At 43.2% G+C, this 22,363-nt stretch overlaps 2 protein-coding genes across 9 annotated transcripts in view; both read left to right on the top strand.

The window, feature by feature from the left end:
- The window catches only part of hdac5 (histone deacetylase 5), a 68,416-nt gene extending 58,707 nt beyond the window's left edge, over nt 1-9,709 (top strand). For all 8 annotated transcript variants that reach the window (XM_035397812.1, XM_035397807.1, XM_035397808.1 and 5 more), the window contains 8 exons: nt 148-235; nt 359-478; nt 1,518-1,615; nt 2,358-2,476; nt 3,873-4,006; nt 4,490-4,574; nt 5,156-5,309; nt 5,614-9,709. In XM_035397812.1, the coding sequence (XP_035253703.1) occupies nt 148-235; nt 359-478; nt 1,518-1,615; nt 2,358-2,476; nt 3,873-4,006; nt 4,490-4,574; nt 5,156-5,309; nt 5,614-5,653 (838 nt within the window). In that variant the 3' untranslated portion in view covers nt 5,654-9,709. The remainder of the gene's footprint in view (nt 1-147; nt 236-358; nt 479-1,517; nt 1,616-2,357; nt 2,477-3,872; nt 4,007-4,489; nt 4,575-5,155; nt 5,310-5,613) is intronic.
- Nucleotides 9,710-11,527: 1,818 nt separating this feature from the next.
- Nucleotides 11,528-22,197, top strand: LOC118216720 (protein LSM12 homolog A-like). Its single transcript, XM_035398150.1, has 5 exons — nt 11,528-11,695; nt 18,356-18,489; nt 19,376-19,485; nt 19,964-20,090; nt 20,461-22,197. Exons 1-5 carry the CDS (start codon nt 11,569-11,571, stop codon nt 20,560-20,562), a joined length of 600 nt encoding a protein of 199 aa, XP_035254041.1. The 5' UTR covers nt 11,528-11,568; the 3' UTR covers nt 20,563-22,197.
- Nucleotides 22,198-22,363: the final 166 nt, after the last annotated feature.

Genomic DNA, 22,363 nt, shown 5'->3' with positions numbered 1-22,363 from the left:
CATGTGGTTCTCAAGGATTTCTAGAAGTGCTTTACTTATTGCCGGGGTAGTGTACTTATCGCTGGTGTTAGTGTACTTACCACCATTGTTAGTGTACTTACCGCCAGTGTTAGTGTACTTAACGCCGGTGTTCGTGTCCGTCCGCAGGGGCTTCTGTTTCTTCAACTCGGTGGCCATCACAGCCAAGCTGCTGCAGCAGAAACTGAGCGTGGGGAAGGTCCTGATTGTGGATTGGGTGAGTCTCCCCGTTGCCCTCGTCCCTCTCCCTGCTTTTTCGGGTCCCCCTGCGAGCCCCAGCGCGCCCCTCTGCTCTCGCTGGCTGCGGCGGCTCCGTTAACCCCTGCTTTTCCCCGTTCAGGACATTCACCATGGTAACGGTTCCCAGCAGGCCTTCTACAACGACCCCAATGTCCTCTACATCTCCCTGCATCGCTACGACGACGGAAACTTCTTCCCTGGCAGCGGGGCGCCGGAAGAGGTAGGCGTGTCCCGTCCGTTTGTCCGTCTGCCCATCGGGCCTGTCTGTCCCTGGATTTTGTCCTTACTGGTTTAGCAACTGTCTGTGTGTCTGTCTGTGTCTGTTAATAATTTCCAGAGCTAAAAAAGTTATCCTAGTTTGTTATGGTGAACCGGATTATATCTTTCAAGGATAGTGTATTTTAGGGTAATGGGGAAAAATGTGTCTGCCATCTCAGTCAGTTACAAAATCCTGAGGTAAATATGTATCAGCTGGATGTACAGGCCACACTTTGGGTGTGTGTGTGAATTTATTTTGTTGGATTGTGAGGAGAGGATAGGCTGTCTCTGGGTTTGGACGTGTGGAAACTAATAAAATAAAAGAATTGTTTGGTAAATATTTTCCAAAAACACTGGGTGGCTGAGTGAAACGTCGCCCATTCACAGGTCTATTGAATCGAGTTCATTTTTTTTATTTTGATGACTCATTGCCTGACCAATCACAACTGTAGCTGGAGATGCAGGGCTCTGGACACAGCAGCTCCACACTGCCCCCCTATGGTCACTTATGGTGAACACATATTTGTGCATCTCCTGAAGGCCAGTGGTTTCTGCCCCTTCAAACGAGTACACTGAAAAATGTAATGCATACAATAAATCAGTCCACAAGTATAGCCTCTGGACTGGATAGGCCCCAGTCTGTCTGGGCCAAACAGAAAGGTAGGCTGCATGTAGAGCTGAAAAATAAGCTGGTATGAGCTAGGAGCTTAATGTAAGATCGTGTACAGAAGGCTACTAAACCAGGCGTCACAGGCACTTTGTCAAAATAATAAATATTAAATTTACTTTATTAATGAATACTTATTATCCCTTTCAGGTGTAAGGTCACGGATATGTGATTAGAATGTTCTTAACTAAACTTAAAAAAAAATCTGATGTCACAATCACTACTGATAATTGAAAGCAGCAGAATTGTAGAACACTGACTTAAAACTTCCAAAAAAACCTGCCCTTCAAAGGGCTGACTGTTACGTAACGAGCGGCCTTCTCTGGGTCCGCAGGTGGGGGCGGGTCCAGGAGTGGGTTTCAACGTGAACATCGCGTGGACGGGGGGCGTGGAGCCACCGATGGGGGACGTGGAGTATCTGACGGCCTTCAGGTACCCAGGACAGAACGGGGCGTCTCCAAACGCAGCGCCCCACTGTGGCGGTCAGTGATAACAGCAGCAGCGGAGAACCTGGCGTCTTAACCTCACGTCTGTGATATTACAGCACCCGAGCTCGGTCCGCAGGCTTCTTTAACCGTCAGGCAACAATTAAATGCTCGGGTTTGCTTTTTTAGTTTACAACACATATTGGCAAGTTCAGCGATCGCAAAAACAAACTATGACCTATGACCTTTGGAACTGTGATTGTGAAGAGTGTGATAGTGTTGGGCCCTTGAGCAAGGCCTTTTACCAAAAAAACACTGCTCCAGGGGCTTTACCCCTGTTCTCTCTCTTTCTCTCTGACTCCCCACTTTGGCCTTTCTTCCAGGGCGTCCTTGAAAAAGAAACATTCTCAATTGACTTTCCCAGCTTAATTAAAGGATTAAAGAAAAAACACTGCATTTATGTCAAAGTTAAGGACAAGTGTTAATTGAATGTTGTCCTTTTATTGCTGACATTCGGCTGATGGGAACAGGCTCTTGTTGAAGGCCAGTTGCTGTGCTTGATTTTTTCCAGAGCAATACATTCTAAGTCTGCTCAAGGAAGGAGCAGACCGTCCAGGACTCAACGCTGCAGCATTTAGATTCAGGGTCTTGAGCCTTAGTCATGCTTTGTACTGCTAACTCTGCCGGTTTGTGAATTATGGACGTCTGGCAGGCTCAGATCTTAACTGTTCATCTGCGTCTGCTCACAGGACTGTGGTGATGCCCATCGCAAACGAGTTCTCCCCCGACGTCGTGCTGGTGTCGGCCGGGTTTGACGCTGTGGAGGGTCACCAGTCCCCTCTGGGTGGATATTCTGTCACCGCCAAGTGTAAGTCACTTCCACCTGCTCTAAGTCACTTCTACCTGCTCTGTCACTTCCACCTGCTCTAAGTCACTTCTACCTGCTCTATATCACTTCCACCTGCTCTAAGTCACTTCCACCTGCTCTAAGTCACTTCCACCTGCTCTAAGTCACTTCCACCTGCTCTATATCACTTCCACCTGCTCTAAGTCACTTCTACCTGCTCTGTCACTTCCACCTGCTCTAAGTCACTTCTACCTGCTCTGTATCACTTCCACCTGCTCTAAGTCACTTGTGTAATACAATTTTTAAATGTCTCAGTCACTTTTAATAGACAACTTCTATTACACTAATTAATCCAGTTACACTGTAATAACTGCAATAGAAAGTAAATTGTGATACAAGTACTTGTGGCCCATGTGACTACATCAAGGGTAAAAGCATGTTTTTGGTCTTTTTATGGTTTGGTGCTGTATCAAGGTTATTGGGATTAAGGTTTAGGTTATTAGCAGTAGGGCTTGACTCTGATAACCTGCCACTTTCAAAAAGAGCAACCCTATCTTCCACAAGTGTAAGATGATATATCATAGTTACACATTAGTCAAACTTTAGTCGCACAGTAGTTACAATGTAATTACATATGTAATTAGTTACCAGAATGCACATGCACCATTCATAATGAGTCTGAGCAGTAGGTGCCTGTGGAATACATTTATTGTACACATTAATCTCACTGTGAGTTGAATTAATGTTCTAATTGTCAGTGGTCTCATTTATACATATATGACAACACTTTGGAACCAAGTCTTTTTAAATCTTAGGCTCCAGTAGGGTTGCTTTCATATTTATCCTTATAACACTGCTTCCCTCTGCTGGCAAATCATGGAACTACAGCCAAGTGAACAGCCACAATGAGTTTGAGCCAATGTGGCAGGAACATGTAGTGAACAGCAAATGCATCTCCTCTACATATATTTTATTGCAGTTTTAAGAGTTCAGAAATGTCTTAGTCTTTCCAAGCAGTGATGCGTCTTGATGCACACGCTTCATTTCTCACCACCAAAATTAAATCACAGCAAAATCACAGTATAACAAATGATTGTACTGAGACATTCAGTATAATTGTAGAGAATTCACACGATTTTAATTGTCCGAATGGTAGTATCCTTCTTAAAATAAACCAAAAGTTGAATTTTAGTCTCTTCCAAAAATATAAACCAAGCAAACATGAGGGAAAATGCTTAGTGTATCTTTCAGGGTCATTTAAAAGTAGTGTCAGCATAATTCATTCCATTCTAACCCTTATGACTTCCTACTGCTTTATGTGAATGCTTTTCGGGTGATGTGATCATATCATGAAATCACACGATGAAATCATGTAATGAATTCAGTGTAAACCAACTCACCCTTTTTGCCGCCTCAGGTTTTGGTCACCTGACCCAGCAGCTGATGACGTTAGCGGGCGGTCGCGTGGTCTTGGCGTTAGAGGGAGGTCACGACCTCACCGCCATCTGTGACGCATCGGAGTCCTGTGTCTCCGCCCTCCTCGGAGAAGAGGTGTGCTTCCTGAATCCTCCCGCTCCAGAGCTCTGCTTTGATTGGTCGAAGCGCGTGTGCTCTGAAAGCTTAGCGCTCGGTTCACATTTTAGGAGCTTTCTAAACATTTTAGGAGCCTTCTAAAATTCCCATTTGCCTTTCCTTTCTACATGAGTGCTTTCTGGGGGCTTTTTGAGAGCAACTTATATGTAGTATCATACAGCAGGGGCACCACCAGGGATTTTGGGCCCTGTGAAAAGATCTCCCATTGGGCCGCACCACCCCAGGCCACCCCAAGAAAAAGAGAATGTTCATTTTATTACTGCATTGTACATTAAATATTCTATTAGTGTTCATTTGAATAACTGAATAAGTTATGAATAAGAAATTATCAGTGCTTACGTTCCAGTATTTTTTGAGGGCCCCCCTGTCTACAACACCCCCCCCCCCCCCCCATTCAGAACTTCTCCTTACAGTATGTAATGGTGTCCCTCCGCCCTTCAGCTGGACCCCCTGCCGGAGGCCGTCCTGAAGCAGAGGCCCTGTCCGAAAGCGGTGGCGTCCCTGGAGAGGGTCATCGAGATACAAAGTGAGTTCATCGCGGCGTTGGGCTAATGTTCATCCAGCTTCTCTGTATAGCAGTGCTGGTCTAGGATCAGTTTGACCTTTTAAGGTCAATTTTGGGTACAGCTGGGATGTGGACCGGGGAAAACTGATCCTAGATCAGCAATCACACCGAAATACTTACTGCCGAGTGGTATTAAACAGTGCATTTGCAGTAAAGGCTTGTTCATTTCAGAAAATGCACTATGGGAGGATATTAATTAACTCTGCTCTTATTCATGTTTTTTATTTTTTGGATTATTAATAATAATAATAATAATAATAATAATAATAATAATTCATTGCATTTATATAGCACTTTTCTCAAAGCGCTTTGCAGTGATGAGAGGGAAACTCGCCTCTACCACCACTAGTGTGTAGCACCCACCCACCTGGCCATTTTACACCTGAATGCTCAGCACACATCATTGCTGTAGATTGTTTGTGGTCTTTCCTGGTTTGACTTGTCCTGTTTGGCCTATGAGGCTCCTGCTGGGATGCTTTGGGTCGCGCCGTGTGTTTAAAATGAGTGATTCTCATGCGTGATACGGCGCTGGCGTTCTGCAGGTAAGCACTGGAACTGCGTGGAGCCGCTGGCCCCCACCGTGGGGCAGTCCCTGATGGAGGCGCAGCACCGGGACAAGGAGGAGGCCGATACCGTCACCGCCATGGCCTCCCTCACCGTGGACAACGAGCAGGGCGTCGCCACAGAGCCCAGGAGGTGCGTTGCACCGCACGACACCGCGAGCGCCCATTCGCCCGCGCGACGCCGGTCACCACGGCAACACGACTTTTAAGTGATCTGCTGTGTTATCAGTGTCTTTAGCTGATAAAGTACAGAGTAGATAAGAAACTCAGCAGGTTGTGTGGCTCTCCAGGAATAGGGTTGAGCACCCCTGTAAAAAATACATTTTTAACTACAGCTAACTATTTTTTACTGGCCTTTGTTGTTACCCATAATTGTACTGGTAGGAAGGGTCTCTTTCTGAGGGGCTGAATGTGATTTGACAATTTTGTGTTGGCAGGCCTACTGAGGAGCCAATGGAGGAGGAGCCTGTGCTGTAGGGAGGCGTGGCCACTGTTTTTCGGTGAACCTTTTGCTTCCGCGCCATTGGCGAGCCTCCCCACCAAAACCCCCACCCCCCACTGCCTCCCTCACCGAAACCCCGCCTGTTTCTCTCCGCTTGACGGACACGTGCCAGACCCCGCCCACCCCCCTGACCCGAGGGCAGCGAGGGGGGGGGGGAGACGGGCGGAGGAGACTGAGGAGGCGAGCGGACCCCGGCAGAGGGGCGGACGAGCAGAAAGAAGCGGGACCTTCGTTTGCCGTTTGGTTTTTCGGCAGGGGGTAAAGAGGCCGAAGGTGTGAGTCGGCCAAGCGGCGGAAACCGCAGCAGCTGTACTTTTAAAGTGGAAAGGTCTTTCCTTGGACACTGTTGTGTTTGGTTTTTTTGTGTGCTTGAAGTCAAACGACAGCAAGCGAGAGCACTTCAACACCCACACACCGTACCCCTAGAGGGAGGAACTAAAACCTGTTTTAATTAGTCAAAATCAATGACTTTCTCTCCCTCGTGAGTGTCTGATTTCCTGTTCTGTTCACTTCTGTTTGCTGGTGTAACTGTCTGTCTGTTCAATAATCTGGGAAGAAGCACACAAACATATATGTACAGAATATAAGTACATGCATTGGCTTATATATGTGGTTTTGTGTGTGCTGCATACACAAAGTTGCACATGCAGGAGACCCTGGACCAGGAATAAGAAAGTCCACATTTACTGTACAGTCCTGTACCAACAGGAAATGCTAACTTGCAAAAGGGTTTTGTTTCTCAATATGTGAAGTCACATTTAAAATATATCAAAAACATAATGCAATAAAAACACTTATTCATATTTGTACTTAAGTAGTGACACGATAAACAAGAGTTTAATGCGTATAACTGCATAATAATGGGTGTGATGTGGGGAGTACAACCCAAAAGTACTGAAGACCCTGAATTGCAAGTCCAGGACTGGCATGGGTCTACTGTGTACATATAGATACATATACTGTATATTTGTTCAGTCTGTCTCACAACTACTGTGGTTGAGTATGGAATCAGATTGAGGTTTAGCTGGGACTACGGTGACTTCACAGATCTTCAGGAGAGGCCTGTTGCTCAAGTTGCTTTTTTTGTTTAAAGACCCAGCTCCCTCTGTCCTAGTTGTCCGTGGGTCAGTGTTTTCGGGCTTCATTTTGTGCCCCCCCTCCTCACGCTCGCACTCTTTTACCCATACCATCACTACTATCGTAAAGGCAGCCCCCAGCAGCGCTCAGGAGGAGGATTTCAAAATAGCAGATTGGGTCGATTTCCCGCAACGATTTTCTCCCTCGTAGAAAATGACCGTTTTGAAGAGAGACGGGAGCGGACGTTACGCAAGAAGAACTCGGTGCCTTTTTATGAAAAATAAAAATGAAAAAAAGGAGAAGAGTAGGAATTTTTTTTGAAAACAATCAGCGAATCCACCCGTCACTTTCATTTTCGTGGAAACATGCCTTAATTTCCTCAGAAATAATGCACCATTTTGGCGACTACAAGAGAATTGTGGTGTTTCTTTCCTCTCCACTGTCCTCCATCTCTCTTTTTTCCTCTCTTCCTCCTCCTCTGTTTCTGTCACCAGTGGAGGAGTGGTTAGAGAATGTAAAGCACCAGGTCAGAGGTCATCTTGGGAGAATTCACACACCTGATGGAGAGATTGTGTAACTGTGAGGAACTTTTGTGACATGGTGACCAAATCTTTTCAGATGTAATAATTCATTTGTAAATAATTTATTCACATTTCTCACTCACAAATGATGCTGTCTGACATTTTTTGGGTGGGAGGGGGCCACCCTTGTTTTTTGTTTTGTGGGGAGCAACATACTATTGTTATAGACAGTATTAACCCTATGGTGTAGGCTTTACATGTTAAAGTATTATTTAAGTATAAGAGAGCATATACACAAATGAATTTTATCTTTAATTGACAGTTGTGTTTGCGTGAGAAGGCAGGAAGTGCTTTTTCAAGAGCTAACAGGATTTTTATGTCATTCTCAACTAAATTAACTTGGTAGTTCTGTTGATGATGTACACTTTTATACAGAAAAGTTCACTACAACATTAAACAGATGATTTACACTACACCACCCTATCACAAAGTGGTAGACCACATCACAGTAATTTAATAATTTCCTTTCATTGGTTTTTCCAATCCATGGGCCATGATTACTTTATTTCTCAGTGTAGTTTTTGTCATGGCTTCTCATTTCAGCATCATTCATGTACAATCCAAAATACTTAGCTTGACCACAACAACAGAAATTCTGGTTATGCTATTTCCTGTGTTCACTTCAAAATGTTGAATTGTATACCTCTGGGTCCCCTAACATTTCTTTATTTTAATGTGTGTAATGTTCAACTTTGTCTAGAAGAACAATGAGCTTCTCAATATCTTTAAGGATCTCTTCTTGCTTTTTGTTGATATTTTTACTATTGAAAATGATTCGAAAAACTGTGTAGGAGTATTGGACATGTCTGCCATAGAATTCAAATTTAAACGTTGTGTACCTAGCCCACCCACCTACCAGTGCTCCTCTGTACTACAGTTTGCAGCTGCACAACTCCCTAAAAATGCACATTTAAATTGTCCAGATTTTTTAAATGAATATGAGATTTGTGCCAAAACCATAACTATACCCACCCTTTGTTTCCATGTGTTGATTTACAATTTGAATCTTTGAATACCGAAAACATGGTTACTGGTCCCCCAAAAATGTATCCAATGTTCCCTTCACAGGAAGACTCACAGCATATGTGCCTGTTGTCATTATAAACACCAAGGCCATTTGAATAAAACCCAAAAGAAGCGTTCCACTTAGGAAAAATGTAATCAATTTGGATAAGTCTTTCTGTAGCCCCTATATTTTTTAATGTGTAATAATGTCTACTGTGTCTGGATTTGCTATGGAATATTAATTGAGCTATGTTTGTTTTGACATGTAACAGTGACCATTGATATTCATGAGTAGGTTCATTACACCCACATTTTTCTGTTAATGCCATTGTTTATGTTGTATTTAATTGAGGAGTTTCTCTGATGTTCCTTTTGCCATTTTGGTTTGAAACCAGTGGTCTGAAAATTGAAGAAAACTGATTTTTTAACAGTTTGTTGGAGTTATCGGGAGGAAAGAATTATATAAAACCAAGAAAGAAGTGACTGTCGTATGAATGTTTTGTTTTTTTTCCTTGGCGCACATTTTGAAACTGTCAAATTACATGAAAATTACAACACAACAAAAATAAATGGGCATTGCAGTTTTTACCAAATACTGAAATATGTCCATGTATGTGTATAATATCAACTTCACCATTGAAAATAGCTTTACTGTTGTGGCCACCCTATTTTACTATTCAGTAAATATGTATATTTATTGATATTTCATATATTGTGTATACTGGTATTCGTGATCGATGATGGTTAAAATTGAAAAAAAAAAAACATTGTATATTTTTGACTTTGGAAAGAGAGGTCTGTTTCATACATTGTCCTACCACCGCTTTGGTGTTTGAATATTCATACTCTGTGGCTGGATTTTGAATATGTGACCATCTTACACCATATATTTTGAATATATACATTTTTGGTCATATTAAAATGCAGATGTTTGAAATTATCAAAGCACATTCCTCAAAAGTCTTGTGTTCTTTCAAATGCTTTCCTGTTGCAATTACAATTAATGTGTACGCTACTATACACGTGTATATAAATGCATATATATGTACACATGTGCAATACACACTATTTTAGCAATCTATTACTGTGAATACTATTGATGAAGATCACTGTCCTTTTTATTTCTCCCTGTTCTGTTGTTTTTATAATTGCAGTGTGCAGAGGTGCAGAGGTGCAATTGCAGCCAGGATCTTAAAGGGAATGTCTTGTTATCGTATTTTTTTTCTGGGTGTGTGTATATTTTAAAACCCTTTTTTATTCTTCTCATTGTAATGTTGTGACTTAATTCTTTTTTTAAGTGGCCCTGTAGTTTCATTTGTCTGAAACTCAATAAAGTGAATCACTGCTACAATACAGAGATAAACAATATCATATTGTTCCTTCAGACTTATTTGGTGTGAGTTTACTTGTTGGCAGCTATAGGGATCTGTAGGCCTGTGAAGTTTAATTCAATGAGTTTCCATATGTAGTGTCATCCTGTATCATTTCTGTGGAATATGTGTATACAGTGTACGGGAGTGTAAGTGTGTGCGAGAGAGAAATTATATTGCCAACAGAGGACAGCCTTTACAGAAATTTGGTTAATTGGTTTCAGTTGTGGTTGGTTTTTGTTTATCAAAAATAATTGCATAACCTGTAGAGACTGGGTCTCAGTTGAATTTGTATTGTGTGTTTGACTATTTATAGTGGGAACAAGATTCAAGATTCAATACTTTATTGCCATACAACTTAGTTGTTAGGAATTTTCCTCAGTGTGCTCATGACAGAACAGCAAACAATCACAGCAAAACAGTCAAGACACATTAAAAAAGACAGAATTGTAGCCCGATACCACCTATACATACAAATGAGATTTGTCATGTCTTCAGATGTTTTGTCTGATTTGAGAGCTGTTGAATAATGTGGACTAACGACCACTGTTAAATTCAGAGTTACTACCGACAATAAAAAGTAATGTCCATTGTAACTATCCTGTTACTTTGCTCCAGAAAACTCAGACATATGTCTAAAGATAGAGCTGGACATCATCCTACTCAGTTGAATGGATTCAAACCTGCAGGCACACTGCTGGCCTGCCCTACTGGATAATGACAGTGCGCTAGGGAGCCTGGAGTCATTACAATTTTCAGTTAGTCTTTTTTTATTTTAATTTAGTATGTGTATTGTCTGGTGAACCATGGGTTGTGCTGCTTAACTGAGACACTGTGCTTTTGGGCTGGTCTGTTTGAGTCCTTTACGCTGCTAGCATCTGGGACACAATTGAACCTGTCCCCTCTCCCGTCACCCCAGGGTTTGGCGCGCTGGAGCAGATGTTAAATTTTATTACAGTGGAATGCTTTCTGCAATGACCGTTGCCCATGTGATACTTTGGACTCATTTAAATGTGAATTCACACACTGATTACTCAACACGTTTAGATGTGATTCTGTATATAATGTCATTCTCACTGGTTAGAAATGCACACTGCTTATGGATAATTTGCAGGCTTTACTTGTTGTCAGAGGTATTGTCGGAAGGGATGCCTCACGTTTCCGGGCAGGTCTGTTGTATGTTTCAAGGTCAAGTGTGCTCCATTTGTTTTTGCGTAAATAAATGGCTCCATGGCTCAACGGCTGTTGTTGAAGAAACTATTAAAGCTATTAAATTCTTTTTTTTAAATTAATAAATAAATATAACATTTAAATTCTGATTTGCCCAGTGCTTGTGTAGCCCCCACATGAGAGGTGTGTGCCACAGCAAGTCACTGCATTAGTGACAAAAAGAATTAAGGTTGGATTTAAAATTATTTTTGATGAAGCTAATGGAATTTTTTGTGGGTTACCAGTGCCTGTGGTTGTGTATTTCAAGTGGTTATTTCACATTTATCCAAATTGTAAACCCTGTGTTAAATTTTAAGTGTATTAACTTTGGGGGGGGGGGGGGGGATTTCCCCCTCTGATAACACCACATCTTAATTCACATAATCATGTAGCTCCCTGTCGCTAATAAATGGGGTCTCTTTCCTGAATTAAACTACTGCCAAAGTACTTGAAAAAAAAATCCAGAAATACTGGTGTCTGGTAAAATAAAATGCAGCAATAATCCCTAGTACACACCACAGAACTGCGTGGTATCCACGCAAGACCTCAAATCGTAGTGGAAGCCCGTGGACACGCCCAATTCTTGTCCCTGTGACGTTAACGCGTATGTTCACGTAAAGCTGGCGCTCCGGTTTCCTGGCGGAGAAGATGGCGGCTCCTGGACCGGGGGAGTATTTCAGCGTCGGGAGCCATGTCTCCTGCCTCACCTGCTTGGGGCAGCGTCTGCAAGGAGAGGTCGTGGCTTTTGACTACCCGTCCAAGATGTTGACTTTGAGTATCCTTTCTCTCTTTCAGAGTCACGCTCAATCAGTAATGTCTTTGGCTGCGAGGGGCCTGGGGGGTAACTGGCTACTTTTGCTAGCTAAATAGTGATCCGCGCAAGCGTAACGAGAGACTGCCAGCCTATGTCCCCATCCTGCATGCTAACCACGCTAGGTCGGTGGATTTAGTCGATTCGTTTGGACCTAACGTTGCTGTGGGTTAACACTGTCAATTTGGAGTGGCTAGCACGTTATGTGGATGATTAAAGCATTCCGGTTAGCGCATATTCACCACTGGCTAGCGATGTGCTTGTGTCTAGTTAGCTGTAGCTCATGTGACTTGTAGTACTTGGAGAACTAACGTTAGCTATATGGCTACTTTGCTAATCAGCTATTGTGGCCCCTGTTGGCAGTTGCTCATTCCTGGGCAGGGTAAATCACTATCTTGCAAGTCCGTATGGGGTGTTGTGGCTTCATGTTGTATGACTGTCTGGAATATAGCTAGTTAACACGCGGTATGAGCGGATTCGGAGTGAATGAGATCCCCGGTAGAGTTATGTGTTCAGATTTTAGGTAGACTAGCGTTAAGTTACAGCGTTTTTAGGTAGCTCCCGCTAGCTCATTGCTGGCAACAGAAACGGATGGGTTGAAAGCTGTTCCCTTGGACTTCTGTTTGTTGGATAACTTGCTAATTGGCTATCATCGTGTTTAGTTGAATGGGGAAATGTCCCATTCCCCCCGCTTGACTTCTGCTAGCTAATTTGGCTAATTGGATTACGATATGCCTCTAGTTTGATAGCCGGCTATTGCTAGCGAGTTGACGTTAGCACTGTAGCCACGCGTTACTTTGCAATGAAATTATATGCAATTGTTTGGGCTGGGTGAAATGGTTTTTAGAATGCAGGCCTGGTCAGTTTTAGCTGGCGGTGTTTCTCCAAGCGAATGCTAATGTATGGATCCGTGTAAGTAACATGTATTAGTTCAAACGTTAACTTGGTTAGTCTACAACAATATAATTTTGCTGACGTTACATTGTTGTATTTACACGATGTACGTTATTGCTTTCGCTGAAAATAATAGGTTCGGTTAACACGGGAAATCAATAAGAAGTGTTATGAGAAGTAAATTATACTATGTGGACTATGTGTGTGAGAGAGTAAGACACTGGACTGGCGAGCTAGCAGCATTTCTAAACGAGTTGGCTATGTGAACTAGCGGAGGTGACCTTCTGTTACTGCAGATTGGTGCTTGGTGTAATATTGGTATAATTTAAAATCGTAAGAAACGTCTTAATGGCATCTCGCCGGGCACAAACTTACGATCTCGTGTCCCATGTGTTGCTTTTTGTGACTGTTTCAGTTTCAATCTGACTGTTTGACATGGATTTGCAATGGGTGCTGGGAACCCAGCATGGTGGAGGAAGTGTGTCAAGGAAGGACAATGTTAGCTTCTAATAAGTATTCTCAGGGAATAGCTCTTGTACTGTTGCCTGATTATGGGAGGTTTGTGCCATCGCGTACTTGTTGCTTGGTGCTTTAAATGCAGACATTTCTACATTTCTCGAGTTCTATTCCCTCTTCCAATAAATGTTTCATAGGAACGTTTTGCTCCCAGAACTAATTTTTTTTTAGGTTTGATGCTACAGATTTGCAGGCTGTATTTTGAAGCCAGTGCTTCTAACTGGACTTAACTTGTTTTATTCAAATTATAAGGGCTATATCAGCAAATGGATGTGAATTAGTGTTGACTGCTTTGTAGCAACAAAACTACATGCTTTGTGACTAGACATTACAGTTATGCATCTTGCTGCAGCACGGTGATACTAGGGTGGTTGGGCAAAGTTTGTTGCGATTTACAGATAATGTTTTGACCTCCGTTTCATTCTCTGATGCCCATTCGGTCGTTCTCTTAATTGGCAGTGTAGCTCAGCAGTCATTGTGAAAGCATGGCTTTTTCTTGGCTGGGTGAGAATAGTGTGACTTGGACAGAGATGTGAACTGTGCATCCCTGGGTCCCCCCTCCCCTGGTGGCTCATTAACTTCCTATAGGGTGAGAGGCAGGCTGTTCGTTGTCACGCCACAGCATCCACCTGTGCACACACAGAGCAGGGGGTGGGGGTGAGGGGTGTGAGGGAATGAGTGAGAGAGATCCTTATTGTTTTAACCCAGTGCTTCCCAAAGTGGGACTGACTGACTGTATATCAGGGCTGGAATATTTTTGACCCGTGGCCTCAGTGGCTGTTGCACTCCAAGATTTCACCAGCAAATTTCACCGTTTTACCAGATGGAGGTCCTGTTCTATTATAAATATCTAGCCAAGTGATGGGTGGTTACCTGCCAAAGTGGCTGCTAGAGTAGACAAACTTACCAGCCACAGATAAAATTTGCTAGTATTTGACTGCTGTTAATTTCTCACCCTGTTGTGTTTGCTAGGTTTGGTCACATCACCTGTCTTGAGCAATTGAGGTTGTTGAAAACATGTTTAATTCTGGCTTTTTATCCAGTCCTTATTGTAATTTGTTCGGTTATCAGACTTTTAATTCTTGACGAATGGTTTACTTTCACCTTCAAGTTTTCCTCATTTCAGTCATTAGAGCCCTACTGATTACATCTGTCTGTCTATAACTGAAGTAAAAATAGAAAGTACAAAGGGTTAAAGGAATTATTTGTCATTTAGTACAAGAAAATGAAATAATTGGTTCATTTGACAGGTTTTGAAGACTGAGATGTGTGAATATAGGCCATTTTTTCTGCATGGCAAGCGTAATATGGCCTTGAGGCTAAACAATCATTCAGGACATTACAAATGTCTAATTAAAACAATATCATGGCAAGCTTCAGAGTTTGATTACGGATGGAACAAACCCATCATGCAGCGCAAGTCCTGGGAACGGCGTGTGATATTTTATGAGAGGGTACGTTCTCGTTTTTCGCACGGTTTGTGTGCCCCCTCGGTTTCTCTTGAGGGAATTGGGGGGGGGGGGGGGGGGAGCAGTGGAGCTGGTAATACGATTTAGAGGACCTGATTCAGTTTGTTAGGTGAAGGTGGGGAAATCCATTTACCAAGGTCCAAAGCTCTTCATAATCGGTAGTTTTTATGAGGTCACATCCTTAATGTACAAGCTGAGGGAGGTGATGGGATTAAATGGCAGTATTAAAATGAACTATTTGTGACGTTGTTTTGTAATATTCATTGTAACATGATCATATATTTAGCACTCTACTCGTATTGAAAAGCAGGGGAATTGCAACTACGGAGTGTTTTGAAATGAACTCATGACATTGAACATGGTAGTGTTAGCGATTCTGGCACATTCCACCAGGTCCCTATTGGAACTTCCTGGACCATGCATTGTTTGGAGAAGGATGCCTGTTTTCTGTGTTTGTCTTTTGTATCCTGAAGTAATTTATCATTTTTTTTTGCGATTTGTTTTTGGCCTGTAGTCTTTATTTTGACTTTGATCTCCATGTGACAGCTGTGTTACTGGATGAAATCCAGTAGTTGTGTGTTTCCTGAGTTACTCTGTCATCAAAGTGGTATTTCTCTTTGAGAAGGAAAGTTTAGATTCCGCTTCTGTTCATTTGCAACACCAGAGTACTCACTCCAACATTTTAACTCGACACCATAGTACTCACCCCAACATTTTAACTCGACACCATAGTACTCACCCCAACATTTTTATCTAAAAAGCTTAATTTTACCAGCTAACAGCAAGATATGTATTGTGCCTTGAGTTCAAAAGAATTCATTGAAAGTGATGAGTAAAATGCAGCTACAGTATAGAGTAGTGGAAACTAAATTCTATGAAACAAATGCAAATTTGACACATGGCACATCTTTACTGTAGAGTAACACGTGTCATACCATGACTTGTATAAACATTTTCGGCGCTGCACAGTTTGGGTTTCCCCCATTTTTCCAGCAGCTGCTGGTGTTTAAATTCAGTTTTGCACTAGCAAAACAGCAGAATATGCTGTCCTTGTATCACCCTTAAATGACTTCAGGCGTGTGTGAGAGACACGCCTGTGTATGTATTTGTGAGTGTGAGACATGCATGTGTGCGTGCGTGTGTGTGAGGGAGACTTGTGTGTGTGAGAGAGTGAGACACTGAGTCATTGCGTGTGAGACACTCATTTGTGTCTGTGTGTGGTGTCACCCGTTGTCAAGTTAAGCGGTACAGTGGAGTAATATGAACTTTAATCCACAAACGGTCATTTTCCTCACCCAGGAATACAGTAAATTTCATGCAGCAGAGGCTGGGACAGTTTCATTCAATAGCATGGTCGAGAATATCCACTCAAAATGAATGTATGCTTGTTCACTGAATAGCATTCAAGTAGTGAAGGAATTTCACTGAATTAATAAATGACATTGAGTAATATTACGAAATATGAAATCCGTGTTCATTTAGCTGCTCTGATTCTTACTGTACTTGGTTTGTGTCATATTTTGTTTGACATTGGGACAGATATGCTCTGGAAAATGTCTAATTTCCCCAGGTAGTACATGCTGGAATACTCCTAGTTCTGTGTAATTACTTTGACAGCAGTGCCTCCTGCTTGGGCCTCATTGTGTGTGTACTGTCCTCTGTGAGCTCGGTTGTCTGCAAAATCCTGATACTGAGGTGGAAGACATCTCCAAGTGATTATAATGGCAAAATATTTACACCTGCTGCTAGTATTGGTTTAAAGGTCAGTCAAGGTCACTGGTGCACTCATGGTCATGTGAAAGGTTTGCACAAGAGGCTATTTTTGTTGCAAAACAATTGGAAAACGATTTGCTTAATTTATCAGGTGTTGCATACTAGCCAGCGGAGCTGTTCAGACGTCATCCAGCACATTAGGGTTGAACCATAACATTTACTCGCTTGCCAAGGACGAGTAAAACAACGGAGCTGATCGGCCAAATGGCGATTTAGGGCCAATTCATAATTTGGGTTATTTCGATTCTGATTGGTTGGTTGGGTGTAAGAAGGATGAAAAAAGGTTCAAAGGCGGGGGTCACACTGGTCTCTGCTGTAATGGCAAGCATAGCGCCAGCGTAGAATTCGCGGTTTATTCTCCTTCAGCCGTCGCGGTGACACAGGCACTCTCAGAGCTGGGGTATAGCTAGCCATCTGTCACCATCTCACTGCTATTTACACAGATATTTATTGTTTTGGATTGTGTTGGATTCACTTCCAAGGTCTAGTGCGTAATCTAAAATTAATCTGAGTGTTATTACACTGAGTGTTGTTACAGAAATGAGTGTTAGTGCGGAGGCCTTTTGTTTTCATGCAGGTAAACTTTGCTTTATACAGTCAAGTAGGCCAGGTAGACTTGGCAGCTGTGGGGCAGTTGTGTCAGAAGATACCTTTAGCGTTGACCCCTGCACGTGAACATCTGCTGTTGGTGGGTGATGTCACTTCCTGGGGCTCGGCTGGCTGAGCTAATCGTACCTCTGGTCTGCGGACAGTGAGGACCATGGTTCCAAACTTACAGCGGTCTCTCTCTCTCTCTCTCTCTCCTCTCCCTGTCCCTCCCTCCCTCTGTCTGTGTCCATCTCTCTTCCTGGGTTTTGCAGGCCACATCTGCCTTGCACGCCCTGCTTTTCAGACAGTCCTACATGTTTAACTGTAGCCTCTGTGTGGGGGGCTCTGTTTCACCTCTGCTTTGAAGCCAGAAAGTCCTTTTTTTTTGCTTTCCGCCTCGGTGGAATGCTTCCTCCGTGGAATTTTTAAAAATGTTTTTGTTCCTTCAAAGGCAAGCTGTGTTGCAATACTTTGCTCAGTTGGCCACAAATAACCCCTGAATGGTTTCCTTGGCTACAGATGAGCATGTTCCCTAAGCTTTGAGGTCAGCCGACGCAGAACTTGATAGAAAGTGGGCTACGAGGGACACAATAGCGAGCCTCCTGTGTGCGCATGGAGGGGAAGTTCAGGAGACTGTTAACCTTTGATTGCACCTACACAATGTCTTCCACTTCCAAGGAAGTATGCACAAAGGACCCCTGTGGCTGGGAACATGAGAGCTCATTTTAAAGAACCGGAGAACAGGCTGGCTGTGGCAAATGGCAGTGCAACATGAACTTGCCTGCAGGATTTCCATTCCTTATACGGAATTTGCTCCTGCGGTTCCTGAACTTTATTCACCCCAAGGTGCCTGGAAATGGCCGCAGTGTGGTTGTGGACGCCACACCTCGCCTTTAAAATGGGGGGGTTAATGTTGGGCCGTTTTTATCCGGAGGCCACTTCAGGCTGTGGTGCAGTGGTTATTTTACAACTGTATACACGGGAACCTGTCTGAAATGTGATGATGTCATTGAGGTGTGTGTGTCTGTATCTGTGCAGCCATTTATTACAGTATACATATTGGAAAAAGTATAATTATCAAAATGTTATCAGGTGCATGAGCCTGACAAGGTTTCTGAAGCGTAAACAAAATTCCTCACTGGGGAAATTATTCTTTCTTTTTGGTGGAAGTATGGGACCACAGTATGAGAACCCCTGCTCTAGCCTTTCCACATGCTTATGTTAGGCATTATTAATTGTTGCTGTTATGACAGAGATGCAGCTGTATTGTCTCCACTGTTTGAGCCAGCCTGCCTGATGGCCCAGTCCCCTGGCCACACGCAACAGGTCTGGCCGCATTTTTCCCACGCAGTCTGCTACTTGCCTTGACCGGTCCCTTCCTCAGAATGCCCCCCATCCAGTGGGAAGCCCAACCTCAACGACGTCGTCCTGATTAATCTAGCCTACGTTTCAGAAGTGGACATAATTAATGATCGCACTGAAACTCCGCCTCCTCTAGCGTCACTGAATGTTAACAAGGTGAGCTGCTCTCACTTCCACACTCATCGGTCCCCTCTGCAGGTTTACTCAGAATAGGGCCCAAGGGAACGGGCCATGCCCATTCGGTCCTGGTTCTGACCTCACTCATTATCCCAGTATGGCATCCTTATCCCTTTCAGGTGTTAGGTCACAAATATGTGATTAGAATGTTATTAACTGAACATTCTAATGTTGATGTTACAATCACTACTGGTAACTGAGAGTTCTAGAACACTGACTTAGAATTTGGGAAAAACGTTCCAAAAAAACAAAGGGTTGAAACTAACTTTCAACAATAAAAGATTCCTTTCTTCCTGTCAACTGAAAGTGTAGCTTGAGTTTTTACACTTAGTGCTATTGCTTCCTGATCCTTGGTAGTTTTGGATATGACTGAGCTAATTAAATAATCAAGAGCAGAAATTGTCACAAAATCCTGAAATGGATCGGCCCTTGTTGTGCACCCCTGATCAAGAATATTTAGATGTACCTATGAGAGGGTAACCTTTTGGCACTGGGCACTCACCGTGCAGATTTATTTATTTTTATTTATTTTTACAGGAACAGTGCACAATTAAAAGGTAATTGCACCAGAGTTAGCTAGCAGCTAATTTACATCTGTTGTCCCTGGGCAGGTATACAAATGACAACCAGATATTTTTAGGCTTTCACTGGGGTGAACGGTCATTGGTATGTCCAACCAAACACTGGTGTGCTTTTACACCGTTAAATTCCCCCCTTCAAATTGGGAGAATAGACTGTTTCTATAACAAATTTATTATAATTTTTAAAAATTTGTTTATTATGTGGGTTGTTTATTTACTTGTTTTGTTCACTGTGCTAGAAATGTGAGCCATTGGAAATACATAAACCTGCGCCTTTTCCACAGCTTGCCAATCGAGCACGATCAGAGAAGGAGGACAAACTGTCCCAAGCATATGCAATTAGCGCAGGAGTGTCTGTGGAGGGCCAGCAGCTTTTCCAGACGATACATAAAACGTGAGTCACCTTCCCCTCTGCTGCACACGCGCGCTGCCTGCTGTGTGTGAGTGACGTTGGTGTTGTTTTTAAAAAAAAAAAAAAAAAAAAAAACAATGAGTGGGGCGGGGGGGGGGCTGCTTGACACATGGGCTGTTCCTCTATTTACTGGTTTTGGGGAGGGTGAAGAGGTTTCAAGGCCTCCCATAATGGGTGGAGCCACAGCCAATGGAATCGCTGACTTGTGTGAGCCAGTGAAAATCATTTTCCCTTCGCAGCAGATTGGGTCACGTCAGTGCGCGTGTGGGTGTGTCTTATTTTGGCCTCCGTGAAGCCACCCTGTCCCATGGGCGCATTTGGCTGGTTGTGTGTGCGTGGTGCGGGGCAGCTTGGCGGTAATGGGTAGCGGTGTTCTCCCCGGTTTCCTGCGCGCAGACGTTGGCGCGGTGCTCACCTGCGGCATGTGGCGGGGGGGGCCGCTGTCTTCCTTTCCTTGCAGCATCAAAGACTGTAAATGGCAGGAGAAGAACATAATTGTGATGGACGACGTCGTTATCGCGCCGCCATACCAGGTGGAGAACTGCAAGGGCAAAGAGGGAAGCGCTTTAAGCCACGTACGGAAAATAGTGAGTACCCGACCCCCCCCCCCCCCCCCACACCCCCGCCTTTCTGGAGCAAGCACTCTTTTCTCCTCTCTGTTACTCTAACGACCGTTTGGTTTTAACTTGTGTAGTTTTGAAAACGCATACAATGGTATTTATTTATTTATTTATTTTAGTTAGTGGTATGGTGTCGTTTCATTGATTAAAACCCTTTTTGGGTGTCAAATTTGAATGCTTATTTTAAAAATGTGATTATTTTTTTTCAAACGCTGATTTAAATAAAGGGATGCTTATTTATCTACTAGCCTTAGCACAGTGCCTTTCACCCCCCTGCCTATCGCGCAGCGGTTCTCGTCCCGTTGGTCACGCCGTGGGCCGCTGTCTCCCCGCACAGGTGGAGAAACACTTCAGAGACGCGGAGGGCCAGAAGCCGGCGCCGGCGCCGCCGCGGTCGCAGGCGCCGCAGACACAGACCGAGTCGGCTCTGTCTTCGTGAGCCAGCGGCCGGGCCTGGCTCGGAGGAGACCGCGGCGAAGGCGGCGGCACGTTCCCGCCGCCAGACGAGGCTCGGCGCTCCTCTTCCTCCCCGCCCAAGGCCACGAGGAGGGCCAGGAGCCTCATGGGTCCAGGTGACCGAAAAGAAAAAAAGAAAAGAAAAAAAAAAACATAAGAAAATACCATTCATGAAAATAAGAGGGAAAAGGTAAAAACTCTCCAGATTAGACTTTTTTTTTTTTTTTAAGGTAATTTAAGGAGGGGGGGGTGGAGAGACGACCCTTTCTGTGATCTCCAACCCACCTACCCCCCTCCCCCCCAAATAAAACAAAATTGCTTGAACTTTCAGCCCCCCCCACCACGCCCCCTTCTTTAACTGCTCTTTTCTGTCTTCCATTTCTTCACGAAGGGAGAGGTAGAGTAGTCAGAAAGCGCTGTTAGTTTTTATTTCACCTTGCTTATCCTCTTTGCTGTATCCATGTTCCATCTCTGCCCATATTTTGAAATGAAATGTGACTTGAAAACACCACCATGCATTCGGAGGACATTTTCTAAAATAAAAGTAACAAAACAATTTCTGACTGTAATACTGTAATTTTAAAAGCTTTTTGGAATGCGAAAGGTTATTTTTTTAGAACACTCAGTGAAAAGGATGCCAATGTTACAGTGTGCAAGGGAGAGAGAGATGAGACATCATGAAATTGCACTTTAAAAGGAAAATGACAAGAATTATTGCTGATGGCCTGGGACTTCTTCCTATAGGAAGGTGTAAGAAATGTAGGGGAATTGCACCTTGCTCTGGGTGAAGTCCTTTTGACGGACATCTCTTATGGCATTTTTTTCTTTTGATTGTGTAATTATAATGCTTGATCTTTCATTTTGTCCCCTTTGAAGAAAATGTGTTGGATTTATTTGAATCTCTGCCAAAAACCTCTTGTTGCATTACCATTGACTGAGGAGTGGGGAGTAACTTACTTGCCATTCTTGGTGAGGCTTTGGTTTACGTTAAGTAGTACGCAAAGCCTACTGTGTGCTCCTTCTGTGATGTCCCAAGGCAACGAGGCATATGGCCAAGTGAAGCGGTGATCGAATGGGTTGGGAACAATGACCACAGAACCTGACCGTGTGATACCTTTTCTTCCCTTCAAACGGTCCTTAATTCTTCATTGCAAATACCTCTTATGTGACGGGACCATTTTTTACTGAAGTATTAATCAATACATTTTAGTGTCGTTTTTGTTTTTCTGCTCTTAAATGCACAGCTTCATCACCGGTACACCAGGCATGTGAATTGTTTCCACTCACTCGATTGCATTCCTGTTTAAACACAGAAAAACAACAAATCTTCATGTCTGTTCCGGATTATTCTGGATATGAATCTCATTTCTGTATAAAGTCCAATAGGACACTCTGGTATCCTTTTTTTTGGCGGAGAAAATGTACTTAACATAAAGATATTTATGTTTGAACCTGTAGCCTAATCGAGGCTTGGCCAGTGGGTTTAAGTAATATGTAATAGAAGCTACCACGTTATATTCCAGCAGCCGAGGTATGAGAACAAGACTGCTGTCGGTTACTTTCCCAATGTTTTTTTTTTATTTTTTAAATAACATGAAAATAAAAAATAAAAAAACGAGTATATAGTCTGTATAAAATTTTTTTTTCATCATGTCATTTGATGGGTTGCCAACACCAATGATCCACGTAGCGTGCAGAGCTGGGTCAAATACGTATTAAGTTTGGATTCAAATACTTGTATACGCTTTATTGATCTTGGCTGATGTATTGGAACCAATGAAATA

The sequence above is a fragment of the Anguilla anguilla genome, chromosome 17, assembly GCF_013347855.1.
Source record: "Anguilla anguilla isolate fAngAng1 chromosome 17, fAngAng1.pri, whole genome shotgun sequence".
Lineage (NCBI taxonomy): Eukaryota > Metazoa > Chordata > Actinopteri > Anguilliformes > Anguillidae > Anguilla > Anguilla anguilla.
Note: the sequence above shows the minus strand (reverse complement) of the source record. Positions and strands in the feature narration are given on the sequence as shown.